General features: G+C 37.9%; 1 protein-coding gene across 1 annotated transcript; it reads left to right on the top strand.

The window, feature by feature from the left end:
• The first annotated feature begins 218 nt into the window (after positions 1 to 218).
• LOC136666456 (receptor-type tyrosine-protein phosphatase V-like) lies at positions 219 to 11,179 on the top strand. Its single transcript, XM_066644636.1, has 11 exons — positions 219 to 342; positions 2,382 to 2,563; positions 3,044 to 3,143; positions 4,827 to 4,917; positions 5,332 to 5,408; positions 6,508 to 6,642; positions 6,902 to 7,024; positions 7,421 to 7,581; positions 8,119 to 8,254; positions 8,671 to 8,735; positions 9,494 to 11,179. The coding sequence occupies exons 2-11, from the start codon at positions 2,559 to 2,561 to the stop codon at positions 9,762 to 9,764; spliced, it is 1,164 nt and encodes a 387-aa protein (XP_066500733.1). The 5' UTR covers positions 219 to 342; positions 2,382 to 2,558; the 3' UTR covers positions 9,765 to 11,179.
• The last annotated feature ends 4,539 nt before the right edge of the window (positions 11,180 to 15,718 follow it).

The raw sequence follows: 15,718 nt of genomic DNA, 5'->3' as shown, positions 1-15,718 counted from the left end.
TTTCACACCGTTACAATTTGTTGGTTTTTGACAGTTACTATCACTGTAACAATAATGATACAGTTATAACAATTGTATACTATTAAAGTACATTAGTATATTAGGTGTAGTATTATTGTAGTAGCATGGTGGTAGGTAGGTGGGGAGGGAGTAGGAGAGAGAGAGAGAGAGAGAGAGAGAGAGAGAGAGAGAGAGAGAGAGAGAGACTTCTTTTGGTTAAACAGGTTGAACCGGTATGTGTATTTTCACTCAGACTCTCCCCTTTACCAACATCAAAACACGTTTAAAAACTATCGACTAAACTTTTCAGTGCTGACAAAGGATTTCTAAAAGAAGAAAGAGGTAAAAAAAACTAAGTTTCTATGTAGATTTGATTGTTTTTAATTAAATATATTAATAATAAGTTTTCCTTGAGTTGAAACATTGGTTATTACCATCGGCTTTCTTGGGTTAAGAGCTAAAATGGAAAAGGTTAAGGTAATTTTCTTTACTTTCCCACTGATTCCACATGTCCATGAAAGGGGCTTTACAGATTTACAAATAAAACAATTGAATTAAACAAGAAAGATATGAATGTGTAGATTTTAAAGAATTAAACAAGGATTACATTTTAATTAAACAAGGAAGATGTGTAGAAATTAAATATCAAAAATTTTTCGTACATTAATTTTACAGGCTTTTAGTATACATATATATATATATATATATACATATATATACATATATATATATATATATATATATGTACATTTGTATTTGTGCTGGGAGTAGCACATGATTTTAAAGGAACACCTTTAAGCAATCCATAGCTTAACAAAAAGATGACAGTTGTTGGGACTTGCAGCTGAGGTGTGGAGAGGACCATGAAGTCATATTCAAATAACATGACTATTACAGCTTTCAAACGGAACAAGGTGCTCTCTGAGGTTCTCAACCTTCTCTACATTAAAATCCCCCTCAAGTTATAAATAAAACAACAAAATACTAATCTCTGTTCATCAAAGTTACACATTTAGAATTTATTAAAGATATACCATAACCCAATCTTATACTTAATACAATCACTTTAATTTAATATGAAAATGCAGTGAATCCCCACCTTGCTCTTTTACTCATCCCTCTTATGCTCACCTACAACTGTGAAAGCACGGCTGTGAAAGTTAATAGAGATTTTTTTCCCATATGTTTGTGACTTAAGAAACCATAGCTGTGTGAATCTGCCCATTTGAAGCTGTCTTTGGAACAATGAAGTTTCAAAGATAAATCATTTATCTCTGTTACTGAATGCTTTTTTCACTTATGGCACATCTTGTAGCAAATTAAATACACCATACATGCTTTTCCATTTCTTTTTTCCATGAAAGCTTTTAAGCATATACATAATGTTTGACTGAACATAATTTACCAACAGTTTGGCTAATGTGAACTTGTTTTATACCAGGAATCATGCTCTCATATTACATGGTTTTATTTCTTCATTTATTTATGTATTTATACATTTTTCTCACAACTGAATAACTGAAGTATCTAGTAAGACTAGTGTCTAGTCACACAGATCCAGGGAGCTGGAGGGTGTGGGTTGTTCGTGTGAGATTCTTCCTGATGCTCTGGTTTCCTCCCATGGTCAAAACTGTCCCTAGGTGTCAGTGAATGTGTGAGTGTGTGTCACCTTGTGGAGGACTGGTGCCCCCTCCAGGGTGTGTTCCCGCCTTGCGCCCAATGATTCCGGGTGCGCTCCGGACCCACTGCAACCCTGAACTGGAGAAGCAGTTACAGACAATGAATGAATGAACTATTGTGTTTCTAGATGGGCATAAATGTCAAGATGATATTGATTGTGTTGTTGAGAAACCTTGTACATTTTAGTGTGTTTTCTTATCTAGCAAATCTAGTTCTATTCATAAACTAATAGGTAACTTTGAGTAGTAGGATTTATATAGGGGGGACTATATACTTTCAATGGAAAATCACAATAAAGTATGCTGTGTAGTCCAGGACTTGGGAAACCACTCCAAATTGTGTAGAGTAGAGCAAAACCCACCAGCCCCCCACCAAAAAAAAAAAAAAAAAAAAAAAAAAAAACCCACAAAAACAACCAAAACTTGGGGTCACCAGAATTAGATGAATCCATAAAGATTACTTGTTTTTTTGTTTGTTTGTTTGTATGTTGGGTGCTCTTCTTGTCTTTTTGCTTTTTGTGATCACAAGTCCATGTACCAACCCACAGGTTTATATATATATTAAACCCCAAACAGTAGAAAATACTGTCCCTTTATCCGTGTGATAAAATTAAATGGCCCTTTCATTCACTATACACCACACTCGTATTTCTGGGGTTATTGATTATTAACTGAACTGATGAAATGTTTTTTCTTTTTCAGACTTCCAAATGACAGAATATGACTTGCAACTAAATGACCTCAGTCAGCTTGCTGTCCAAAAGGAAAAGGAGACACACTAGCCTTGGGCTTCACTTCACAATTACAACATTTAGGACTTGAAATGACAACTTGAAGTAAAGGGTAAACCTGCAAGAGCCAGTTAGAAGTTAATCCATTATGAGGTAAAGGCACTGAATTTGGCACTGAACCCTGACCCTAATCCTAACCAATATAAATATAGTTCCTTGATGTTAGTGAAGGACATTGTGCACATTTGCAAATATTAATAAATATTATCCTTCTCCAGTCATTTCCCACTTACACATTCACAAAGACATTCAGACTTAATCATGACTTCCAGCGATGGATAACTGGGCCATCTGCACACCCTGTAGAAAATCCAGTATACATCAACATAGTTAGTCACCAGAAAAACCAGCACAGGTTGTATATTGGACACAGAAGTATACTGATCACCCATAATAATAATGAATCATAACTGTGTCATAATAATAAATACCATCAAGCTAATGAATCCATGTAGTAATACAAGTCTATGAAATAAGTAAATTTAACTAGGCAACTTAGAAGGATTTTAAAGTGTAGGTGCTGAGAATCAACTAGTGTGTCTGTGTGTGTGTGTGTGTGTGTGTGATTTGTAGGATAAGTACATATCCAAGATCACACATTCTACAGAAGTTCCAGGAGTGCTGTCAGAATCTTGCAGCCAACAACAATGCAGGATACCGCAGAGAATTTGAGGTGTGTGTCTTATTTTTTTTTAACCTGACTCATACACACTGCACAATATTAATATAGGGCACTCACATTCATGTACCAGAGGGTTTGACATAAACTCCACTGGATATTTTGGCACAAGAAAAATACTAAATTATTAAGAGCTACAGCTGAGCCTATGTAATACATTTAACCACAAATGACTTGATATTTAGTAAAATGTTTGCTTTTAATATTTACATTGTAGCAATGAGTCTTGTGTAATGGAAGCTAATACAACCTATTAGTGATGTGTAAACAAAATGGTAGCAACAGGAATCAGACATTTGAAACATAGAATGACTTATTTTTAAAAAATGCATAAATAAAATAAAATGGAATAGAAACTCTCACAGAAATTTGAGGCATTGTCAGAGAGGTACATGGAGAGCAGTCATTCATTCCTTCATTGGCTGTAACCACTCATCTAGTTCAGGGTCGCGGTGGGTCTGGAGACTAGCCGGAATCACTGCGCGCAAGGCAGGAACACACCCTGGAGGGACCGCCAGTCCTTCACAGGGTCCTTCACTCACACTTAGGGACACTTGAGTAGCCAGTCCACATTCCAAACAGTGTGTTTGGACCATGGAAGGACAGCGGAGCATATGGAGAGCATATTAAAAAACATATATAAAGAAAACTTAATTTGCACAATTGTTGTTTATTTGTAGGATTTAACAAATTGACACTGTTAAAAATAAATGTGGTATCACAATAATAAAGACCACATAATTTTTTCCCACTGTTATATTCATCAAACTAACAGTAAGTGTGCCTTAAATTGTGCTAAAGTATGATCCTGTAGAGGATTTGTTCTTATTTTCAATTGAAAATTTCAAGTAAATTTGAGAAGTTTCTCTGCGATTAGCCTTTTCACATAGATGAAGTTTTTAAATATTCTGAGAATAAAGTCAAAAAGATTCAGAGAGCAAAATTAGAAATAATATGAGATTAAAATCTGAAAAAATACGAGTAAAATAATTCCGAGAATAAAGTCAGAATATTTAGAGGAATACTGTTTGGGTTATTATGTATTATAATATTTAGACAGACTCCCAGTCTCTGCAGCATTGAGTGTGTTGTGAAAGAAGCAGTCTGTGTGAAGTGAATTGAAGTGAACAGAATTATTAATTACATGCTTCTATCCACATGATATGACAACTAAACCTGTCACTACAGCCACTGACTGTAATGACATATGATTTTACTTCAACAACACACAGCATTACTCAATTACACTGCAAAAGGTTGTGTCTGTCTCACTATATGTGCCGCAAAGTATTCTGAATTTAATCTCAGAATTATTCTGCTCCACAAATTAATTATTCTGAAAATTATTTTTCCAGCACAAAAAAAAACTTTACTCAGAGCTTTTATAGTTCTTACTAATTATTTGAAACTGTGAAACATATGAAGTACAGTAGCTGACAGGAATATTTAAGAATAGTACCTACAGTACTATTTGTACAGTATGTACAGTTTGTACAGTAATGTAAGCTGACTTTTATTTTATCACTAGAAGTAGAAACTTCAGCTTCAGTCTGACTAGCAAAAAAGGGGGAGAATTGAACATTAGCTTTTTAAGCATGGACACTTTGATTTCATAACCGTGTTTAGTATAGTATTGTCACTGTCATTGTCCATATGTTTTTCTGCATGTGTTTACAGGAGCTCAGTGACATTGGCCAAGATTTTACATGTAGGGCAGGAGAGCTGGAAGCCAACAAAGAAAAAAACAGATACCCTTACATCTTGCCCTGTGAGTGCTTTCTTTCCTTGGCCTACTTCATATTAGTTTGTCTTTCCTTAATACAAACAGCCACACTACTTCCCATGTAGTTTAACTCTCTGTGCATAAGATTAAGTCTAAAAAGTGGATATTAAATTGTCTTCCTTTACATAACTCGCCTAATTAAAACAGGAATGCCCAACAGATACTGTAACTGTGTAACACAAGTTTTCATATTCAAAGTATGCAGTCAGTTTTGCATTCAGTAGATTGTATGCAAAATATCAAGAAAACCAGCAAATGTTTTACTCCCTCTAACATCTGTAATATCAAGTTGAAGTAGTTACTGTTGTGATCACATTATAATCAACACCAGTGAACTAACAAACCTGATTCTAACTTGGTTCTAACTCTGTGGTGTTCCTGTGTTTGGTTTTGTTGCAGATGATCACTGCAGGGTCAAGTTGTCTCTGCTGGAATTTCAACCACACTCAGACTACATCAATGCTAGCTATGTGCCAGTGAGTACAGCCGTTTTAAAGCTTGTGACTTTGGGATTTAGAGGAGCATTCAGTCATTTTCCCCAGTCTTTTTCATGTCTCTGGGCCATTATACTGACACCTAGTGGCAGAAAATTTGTACTAAATAATTTAAAATGTTAAAATGATTATAAATACATTTTTATTTTTATTAAATGTTGTATTCCTGCTTTAATTATAATCTACGTTTGTCAAGGATACATTGCTTTATATCTATTGATAATATTTTAGAGAGTAAATTATTATATTTTGAAAAGATAATAAAAAATATATATATATATATATTCATTCATTATCTGTAACCGCTTATCCAGTTCAGGGTCGCGGTGGGTCCAGAGCCTACCTGGAATCATTGGGCGCAAGGTGGGAATACACCCTGGAGGGGGCGCCAGTCCTTCACAGGGCAACACAGACACACTCACACCTACGGACAATTTTGAGTCACCAATCCACCTACCCACGTGTGTTTTTGGACTGTGGGAGGAAACCAGAGCACCCAGAGGAAACCCACACGGACAACACACCAACTCCTCACAGGCTGTCACCCGGAGCAGGAATCGAACTCACAACCTCCAGGTCCCTGGAGCTGTGTGACTGCAACACTACCTGCTGCGCCACCGTGCCGCCCAAAAAAAAAAAAATAGAAAAATAGAAAAAAAAAAAAAAAAAAAAAAAATTATATATATATATATATATATATATATTTTATATAAGCATACTCAGGCCTATATAACTGGGTGCAAGGCAGGAACACACCCTGGAGAGGGCACCAGTGCTTCGCAGGGTGACACACACTTACACATGCACTCACACCTAGGGAAACTTTTTTTAATCCCCAATCCACCTACCAATGTGTGTTTTGGGCCGTGGGAGGATACCAGGACACCTGGAGGAAACCCACATGGACACGGGGAGAACACATCAAGTCACCCGGAGCAGGACTTGAACCCACAACCTCCAGGTCCCTGGAGCTGTGTGATATTCAGTTTGGTTTTAAATAATGAAAGCTATCTTGAAAAAGGAACATTTCAGGATTGTGTTTTAATGACTGTGTTTGTGTGTTTGCTACCTGGATGTGTAGGGTGGCTGTTCAGAACATGACTTCATCTGTACCCAGGCTCCCATGCCCTCAACTATGGATGATTTCTGGCGAATGGTCTGGGAGCAAAACGTTCAGGTCATCATCATGCTGACGGCACTTACAGAAAACGGCAAGGTGTAGTGTGATACCACAAGTGAAATTTGAAACATCATTGATGATAGATTGGATTCCTGTAGAGGTCTACAAATCCAGGCCTTTGATTCAGGTCCCTGGCCTGTTTTCAAAAGTAAACATATATGTGCACATATATGCTCACAAACCTGAATATCCAGGCCAAACTTTAGCTCAGTAGTCGTCTGAAAGTTTAGGTATGTATGTCGTTAATATTTAAAACTTGTTTATTGATGTATCCTGCACTTGTTTATGTGCCCAGACTCTTTGTAATCAGTACTGGCCTCCTGAGAAAGGCACAGGCTGTTATGGTACAGTTCAAGTAACCACTCGTTCCCGTCAATATGGTCCAGATAGCTACATCACCACCCTCCATCTACGACAGGTAAATAATAACCAGTGGAATGGTTATGCTATGTACAGATACACCAATCAGCCATAATATTATGACCACCTCTTTGTTTTTACAATCAATGTCCATTTTCTCAGCTCCACTGACATATAAGACTGGTCAGGACCAGGACGGGACCTTTACAGAGCAGACATGATTTGTAGTGGCGTGGTAGTGTATGGTGGGCTGGTGCATGTGGATCAGACACAGCAGTATAATAATGTGTCTCACTGTCCACATTATTACAAATCACTACTTTGTTGGTCCACCCTGTAGAGGTACTTTGTAGCAGAGCAACAGATGGACTACAGTCTGTAATTGTAGAACTAAAACGTTATGACTGATCTGTGGATATAAATATACACTATATTCAACTACTATTTGTTGCAGAATGGCAGCGCCACAGAGCGGCGTGTAACACATTATCATTATCCTGGCTGGCCGGACCAAGGTGTTCCAAAAGACCCTGCCTCTCTCTGCGCATTCACTGAGCTCATCAGAAAACACCTGGACAATGCATCACGCCTACGACACACCGTAGTGCACTGCAGGTCTGAAAAAACACAGTTTTTATTTATATACTTCAAAAAGAATGTCTTACTGTTGGTTTCACTGTTAATAATAGTAATAACCGTGCGAAGGACTGGTGCCCCCTCCAGGGTGTGTTCTTGCCTTGTGCCCAGTGATTCCAGAGAGGCTCTGGACCCACTGTGACCCTGAACTGGACAAGTGGTTACAGATAATGATGAATGAATGATAATAATGTAATATATATATACTGAAATATTCTGTTTACAAACCAGTTGTAAAACTCCTAATATTAAAATTAAAAAATTAACTAATAAAATAGTCCTTTCCTTTTTGAAATATTATTTGTCAGTTATCGATTCTACTTATTGTTCTCTAAAGTTTTGACCCTATTTTGACTCCATAACCACCTTTCTGATCTGTGTCAAAATGTCACATATATATGCTAATTTTGAATGGAACATGTTTGTGTGTGTGTGTGTGTGTGTGTGTGTGTGTGTGTGTATGTGTATGTGTGTGTGTGTGCGTGCATGTGTGTGTAAATGTGTGTGTGCGTGTAGTGCAGGTGTTGGCCGTTCTGGAAGCTTTGTAACCTTGCTGTGGTTGATGCAGCTCTGTGTGCGAGGCATTCTTCCTGAAGTTCACCTGGCAGTTCAGGACCTGCGCAAACATCGAATGATGATGGTGCAAAACCTAGTGAGACAGTTTACCCACAATTTCCTCTGTCATACTAACATGCATGAACACCCCCTCACAGTATTAACTATGTTTAAATAATATTCTCTCTCCAAAAATAGATCAAATGTCCACAATTCTCCCATTGTCATGGATGTAAGCCATCAACCAAGATATATGTGTTTTATAAAAAAAAACACAAAAAAATTCTAAATCCTGTTTAATAATCTTTCTGTATAGAGCTACATGTAAAATGTAAAATCATATAAAATCACATGTACCAATGCTGTTTATACTCTGCAGAAATCTGCATTCAGTTAAGCCTGATAGGTAAACTGTAATGGTTTATGGTATATGAAATTTATATTTAAAATTAGTGTTTTCACTGTTGTCCTCTGAAGGGCTATACTGAAAATATACTATGTATGTGTTTTCAGGATCAGTATATATATGTGCATCACTGTCTTCTTTACTGGCTGGGTGGGAACATTGTTAGACCAAGGTGAGAATCTCTATCACATCCTAGGAAGTATATGGTTGCTGCTGGAACCGAACCTAAAAATACTGATAAATGGACCAACAAGAATGGTACAGATTTACTTGGAACATGCCTCCATTGAGGGCGGCACGGTGGCGCAATAGGTAGTGTCGCAGTCACACAGCTCCAGGGGCCTGGAGGTTGGGGGTTTGATTCCCGCTCCGGGTGACTGTCTGTGAGGAGTTGGTGTGTTCTCCCCGTGTCCGCGTGGGTTTCCTCTGGGTGCTCCGGTTTCCTCCCACAGTCCAAAAACACACGTTGCAGGTGGATTGGCGACTCGAAAGTGTCCGTAGGTGTGAGTGAATGTGTCTGTGTTGCCCTGTGAAGGACTGGCGTCCCCTCCAGGGTGTATTCCCGCCTTGCGCCCAATGATTCCAGGTAGGCTCTGGACCCCCCGCGACCCTACAATTGGATAAGCGGCTACAGATAATGGATGGATGGATGCCTCCATTGATTTTAATTTTAAAGTTAAAATTGTTCAATCCTTCCTCTGTAAAGTTAACATTTTGCTGATTCATAGTTGTGTTTTGGTAATGACAATATCAGAAAACTACACCACCTGGCCATTACACTCACTAATATTGTCATTATTCATTTAAAATCTCAACTTACCATATAGGTGCACTTTTAGTTAGCTGCCGCATAGTGTATATCCCACAGTTACAGCCTATAGAGACTTCATTGAGTGTCCTGTGAGCACCGTATTCTTTTTATGCCTACAGTACCCAGAATGGACCTGCACAATCCCGCTCTGGGCAATCACAAAGGAGCAGGCAGTCTGGAAGACGATGGAGGAATCCGAGTAGACTCTCTGAACACACACAACAGCCAGGGCCTGCGCAGTCCTCTGGAGAAGTGTCACAAACACCTTTACCGACACAGAGAGCATGGAGGGCCATACAGACCACCTTCCAGAGCTTCAACCCCTCTAATTTCCTGCGGAGAATACTGCCCAGCACTTCAGAAAACACACCACGGGACACACAGCTGTAGAGCAGCAATACACAGTACAACACTATGCAAAGTCTAGATCGGTTCAGAATCGGCAGCTTAATTTTTATATATATACTTTGGACAGCTGAAGTAGTCTCTAATATGTAATTACAAGTGTACACCTGCTAATGCATTAGACCAAAGCTTGACTAGTAGACTTGCAGATTGACTAGTGTTACGAGTCATGCCCAAGTACACTTATTTGTGAAGTGTGGGGGGCTTACCTCAGCAGGGAACTGAATCTTGGACTTCCATGTTGAAATCAGCAAAGTTACTCACTACACTACAACAGCCAGGTGTATTTCAGCTGCTAAGCACTAATAAGAATAAACAATAATGTTTCCAGAAAAAGCACCCACATTGTTATAAATAAATGAATAACCACCTCTCTTTTACAGTGTTAAACTTCCCTGAATAGAAATGGGCCACACATGTTCAAAACAACAAAAAAATAAAATAAATAAATAAAATAATAATAATAATTAAATAAATGCTACAGTCATGGTAATTACATCAGAACTATTCTTTTTTTTCTCCTTTAATGCTATTTTTTTTAAGATTTGTTTCAAGCAGCCCTGATGTATCCTTTTAAATAAAACACTTTCCTTAATTTTATCTTCAGTTATCTTGTTTAAAGCAACACTGTGTAGTATTTTACCTTAAGATTACAGCTTTGAATTCATTGTGATGATCCACAGACTTGTAATAAAGCCTCTGTCCTTGTTACTCTGGTCTCATCATCACAGAAACTGCACTATGTAACTTAAAAACTGGAGTAAAAATACCAATTCTCACCTAGTGTTCCTTTAACACAAGTAGCATGTTTGATTATTAACACAAATATATGTTTGGAAAAAAATGACTATATACACCACCTAAATGTGGAAATGTATTAATTTAAATGATACTAAATACATCAAGTATGATAATAGTATTCCAGAACAAGATTTCAGGAGTATTAACAGATTAAGACATGCTACATGTTTTGGCAAGGGTTAAAACGATACTCAGATGTACATAAAATCAGTACCTATTGTATTAATGGCTTTTTGTCACGTCTTCTAGTGAATAGACTCTATGTCCTGAACCCAAAAACTCCACTTCCCAGAATTCTTCTGTCTGTCACATGACTCCTCCAACCACCTGGTCGACCTATCACAACTCCAACTCTCCTGAGACTTGATTAGTACACCTGCATTAGACCCTTTATTAACTCTCACCTTCCAAAAGTCCTTTGTGAAGTATCGTCCCTGTTCACAGAGTGTTCCGAGCATTTTGTCTATCTGTATTTTCTGGTTTTGATATATTGTTTTCTTGACTACGATTTTGCCTCTCCCTTTTTGGACTTTGATACTCTTTCTGGTTTCGACTATTAGGACTGCCTCTAGTGTCTACGACTGTGTTTTGCCTACGTATTCCTGTTCGCTTTGTGTGTTCAAGACTACTCTGTTGCATTTCCTTTATTGTTAATAAACACTTTAGCCTCTTCTGTGCGCGTCTGTTTTAGTCTGAAAGCGTTACATTTTTATATTTATTCTAATATTATTTTACAAGTAAATGGCTTTTAAAATCATTTCCCCAAGTGCCAAGATTTTTATCATTATATTTATATATATATATATATATATATATACTTGGCATGATTGCATTTTTTATGTAGGCTTTAAATTGTCTGTAGATGTTAAATGCAACTTTGTAATGTGTTGTGGAATAAATAGATTTTTATGGAGTGAGTGTTTGCATTGGGAGGTGTTTTATACCTGTGTCGTCAGTTATTCATCCTAATCCATCCCTCAGTGCAATAAGAGACAACAGTGTTCTTTTTTCTTTCAAGAGGGTATTATCATTTAGTGATCTCATCCAAGGGTGTTGAACTGAACACTGAAGTTGGATTAGATCAACAGCAGGTCAAAGTGATAAAGAAGGAGGGACTAACTACATATTCACATTCATATTTAGATCCAGGCATACTGAAAGTATTAATGTGGAAAGGTGAGTATGGAAAAGTATATCTAAACCACTTTGAAGACTTTAGGGGATTTGTCTTACTGGAAGTAAATTCTAATTGTTTTTTTTCTTTGCTCGTACGATTAATGCACACAAAAAGCATTTATAATCTTTTCCATAAAGACATGTTCTTATTCATTGTGCAACATTCCTCTATAATGATTTTTCAGGCTATTACTTTTTGAAGTTTCATAACTGCATAATCAAGCCATATTTTTTACCCTCCACAAGAAATGCCGCCATACCTCGCCATGCTCTTGTCAGGTCTCTGCTGGATACAGTTTTGCTACACACAATTATTTGCCCACGTTGAAGTATATTTGAGATATCTGCAAGCCATTTAAACTAAGAACATGTTTCCCTTTTGCAGCTTGTTTTATCAATGAAACTAAACCAGCTTGTCGTGTCATGGTCAGATGATGCAATTCATGAAGCTGCATAGTTTTTTATCATTTCTTTGTAATGGAGCAGAACAGAATATAGTTCCTCATTCCACAGCCTGCATTAACTGCACATTAATGGCTTGAAAACTTGCACCCATGATTTTAAATTCATAAATTTAATTGTGAAATTGCACTTCATAAAAGGACATAGGCACTTGAAAAAATAATTTAAAGAAAATATTTATGACTAGGTGAAATGCTGTTCTCTCTGGGTTGTTTACATTCATAAAACAACTGTTGTGTGTATGTGGCTTAAGTTTAAATTGTACGTTTTATGTAACGTGTAACTCTTTTTGTAGCATGAATGTGGTGTCAGTTCCACATTGAAAAAAAAGTCCATATTACCCAAATACGGAGCAGGATTACAGCAATATCATCTCAGTTTGTGCGTTTTAAATATTTGGATTTCTCTTCGTTGTTTAAAAACTCCAGATGAGAGAACATAGCATACCAGACTGAGACTCTAAATGGGGAGGAAACATCCTTAGAATTTTATATATATCAACTTTAATAAGAGGGCGGCACGGTGGTGCAGCAGGTAGTGTCGCAGTCACACAGCCCTAGGGACCTGGAGGTTGTGGGTTTGATTCCTGCTCCGGGTGACTGTCTGTGAGGAGTTGGTGTGTTCTCCCCGTGTCCGCGCGGGTTTCCTCCGGGTGCTCCGGTTTCCTCCCACAGTCCAAAAACACACGTTGATAGGTGGATTGGCGACTCAAAAGTGTCCGTGTGTGTGTTGCCCTGTGAAGGACTGGCGCCCCCTCCAGGGTGTATTCCTGCCTTGCGCCAAATGAATCCAGGTAGGCTCTGGACCCATCATGACCCTGAATTGGATAAGCGGTTACAGATAATGAATGAATGAACTTTAATAAGATATTTTTGTGAATATTCAGTTGGGACACGAGAGGTTCCTAAATTAATCAGAAAATAAGTTTTCAAAATGGAATAAAAAAAAAAAAACAGTGCGTCAAGATCTTTGTCAACTTTGAGGCAATGTATGTTTGGGGGGTGGGGGTGTATTAGAAAATGTTGAGGCTGGAAGGAAAATTGCTGTTTAGTTTATTATAATGATTTTAATAAAGTTAAATAAGCCACACATAAAATACAGTTAAACAAGTAAGAACACTTACTCCTCTATTGTTTACATTTACATTTATGCATTTGGCAGACGCTTTTATCCAAAGCGACTTACAAAAGAGGATCTAACATTCGAACTACTGCACAAATTATACAAAATACCTTACATTGAGTGCAATATGCCAGGAAGTAATAAGTGCATTAAAGAAAGACATTCAGTGCAAAAGATACTCTCGGAAGAGCTGGGTTTTCAATGATTTCTTGAATGCAGAGAGGGTTTCTGTTGCTCTGATAGTGCTTGGAAGCTCGTTCCACCAGCGTGGTACCAGAGATGAGAATAGCCTCAACTGACCTGTACGGAGGGTTGGTTTGAGGAACGGAGAGGGTGGGCGCTAACGTATGGTTTTAAGAGTCTATTGAGGTAGATGGGAGCAGAACCAATGAATACTCTGAAGGCCATCATTAGTGATTTAAATTTGATGCGAGCAGCTAAGGGTAGCCAATGCAGCTCAACTAATAAGGGCGTGACATGTGCTCTTTTTGGTTGGTTGAAGACCAGGCGTGCTGCAGCATTCTGGACCATCTGTAGCGGTCTTACAGCACAGGCCGAAAGACCTGTCAGGAGGGCGTTGCAATAGTCAAGACGGGAGATTACTAACGTCTGAACAAGGAGCTGTGTTGTATGTTGAGTTAGGTATGGCCTAATCTTCCTTATGTTGAATAGGGAGAAGCGGCACGATCGAGCTACAGCGGTAACGTGATCTGTGAAGGTCAGCTGTTCATCAACCATGACACCTAGGTTTCTTACAACCTTGGTGGGAGCCACTGATAGGGACTCTAGCTTGATGCTGATGTTGTGGAGAATAGCTTGCTTGGCTGGGAGGACCAGTAGTTCAGTTTTGGATAAATTCAATTGGAGGTGATGTTCCTTCATCCATGTAGATATGTTGCTGTATGCTGTAGATATGTATGCTGATGTTTGTCCGAGCCATGACACACTGAAGGATCGTCCAGTGAGATAAGACTCAAACCAGGAGAATGCATTGTTCTTGAAGCCCATGTCAGTGAGTTTGTTTAGTAAGATGTGGTGGTTGACCGTATCAAATGCTGCTGATAGGTCGAGCAGAACGAGAACTGAGGACTGACCTGTTGCTTTGGCATCTTTAAGAGCTTCCATTACTGACAGAAGTGCAGTTTCCGTCGAGTGGCCGCTCTTGAAGCCGGATTGGTTAGAGTCAAGAACTTTACCCTTAAACGTCATTAAAGTGTGCACACCAGACCTCAGGGTGAAAATTTGGACAGCCTAAACCCTTGCTAGTCCTTGTGTGTACCAGAATATTTTTTTTTCTCACGCTTATAAGTAGCAGGAATTATCAGCACAGTGTGCAGTCTTTCTGTGGGAACTTTTTTTAGCAGCAGGTCATAGTAAGTTTCTTAACACAACACAATATAATAAAAAGACATAAAGAATGGTACCAAAATCATTGTTTATGAGAGACATTGAATTTTTCAGTGGTTTGTTAATAGACAGTGATTCAATTCGTAAAAACCCAAATGAATTCCTGAATCTTCTTTAACTCTTTTTAATGGAACTTTAAAACTGAACTTGGATTTTTAATTCTACATTATTATTCAGGCTAAATGCTGCAGTTTCCCCCAGTCTTCCATGGTTTTGAATTCATGACCCTCAAAAACATTTTATTCATTCTTGACAAAGGCAAACATAATAGGTTTCTTTCCCTCCATTCCTCAAATCATTTTTGTCTATAATATGTGTGAAACATAACAGGAGCACAGCACAGAAAGCCATTATATGCGCTCAAAGAAGGCTCTCATTAGCACAATTATTGGGGAAAAGACAAGAAATGGGACACCAGCCTCACACCTGAAGGAGCACACACAAGCATGAGAAATGAGGCAGGCTGTATTCTAGGTTTCAGCCAGTCATTTTCTCATTCTACAAAAGGACAATGCATTTTTTTTCCCAAGCTTTTTACATGTTCGTTCCACCCCAATTCTAACAAATATCAAACAGTTCATTAAACCCCTTAATATCTAACATGAAAATTAGATTCAATAACTTATAAAATTAGAGCTTTTATCACATAGGTATCTGTTGGATATACTCCAAATTTAAATTATAAATTTACAAATCTATCTGTTTCAAACAATGACCGATTTGGAGAAAATAAATAATTGAGATTATATGACAAATTCAACTGTGATTTAAATCGCTATTCATACAGATTATAGTCCTGGCCTGTTGTTATTATCAAGGAGAACAAGAAGATCTGGATAAAATGTTTGAGTGCTAAACTTAGAGAGTAAGACTGCCATTTAGTGGTGGTTGCTGTCTTCAAATATACACCACAGTGTTTGTTTGCCCCTGACTCGTCTAACTGGTTTAGAGCTGGTTATACACTAATCAGC

The sequence above is a fragment of the Hoplias malabaricus genome, chromosome 14, assembly GCF_029633855.1.
Source record: "Hoplias malabaricus isolate fHopMal1 chromosome 14, fHopMal1.hap1, whole genome shotgun sequence".
Lineage (NCBI taxonomy): Eukaryota > Metazoa > Chordata > Actinopteri > Characiformes > Erythrinidae > Hoplias > Hoplias malabaricus.
This window is presented reverse-complemented; position numbering and strand designations above follow the sequence as displayed.

Coding starts and splice junctions, on each gene's coding strand:
- LOC136666456 (XM_066644636.1), top strand. Junction 6,643..6,901: donor CACTTACAGAAAACGGCAAG/GTGTAGTGTGAT, acceptor TTATGTGCCCAG/ACTCTTTGTAATCAGTACTG. Junction 7,025..7,420: donor CCACCCTCCATCTACGACAG/GTAAATAATAAC, acceptor TATTTGTTGCAG/AATGGCAGCGCCACAGAGCG.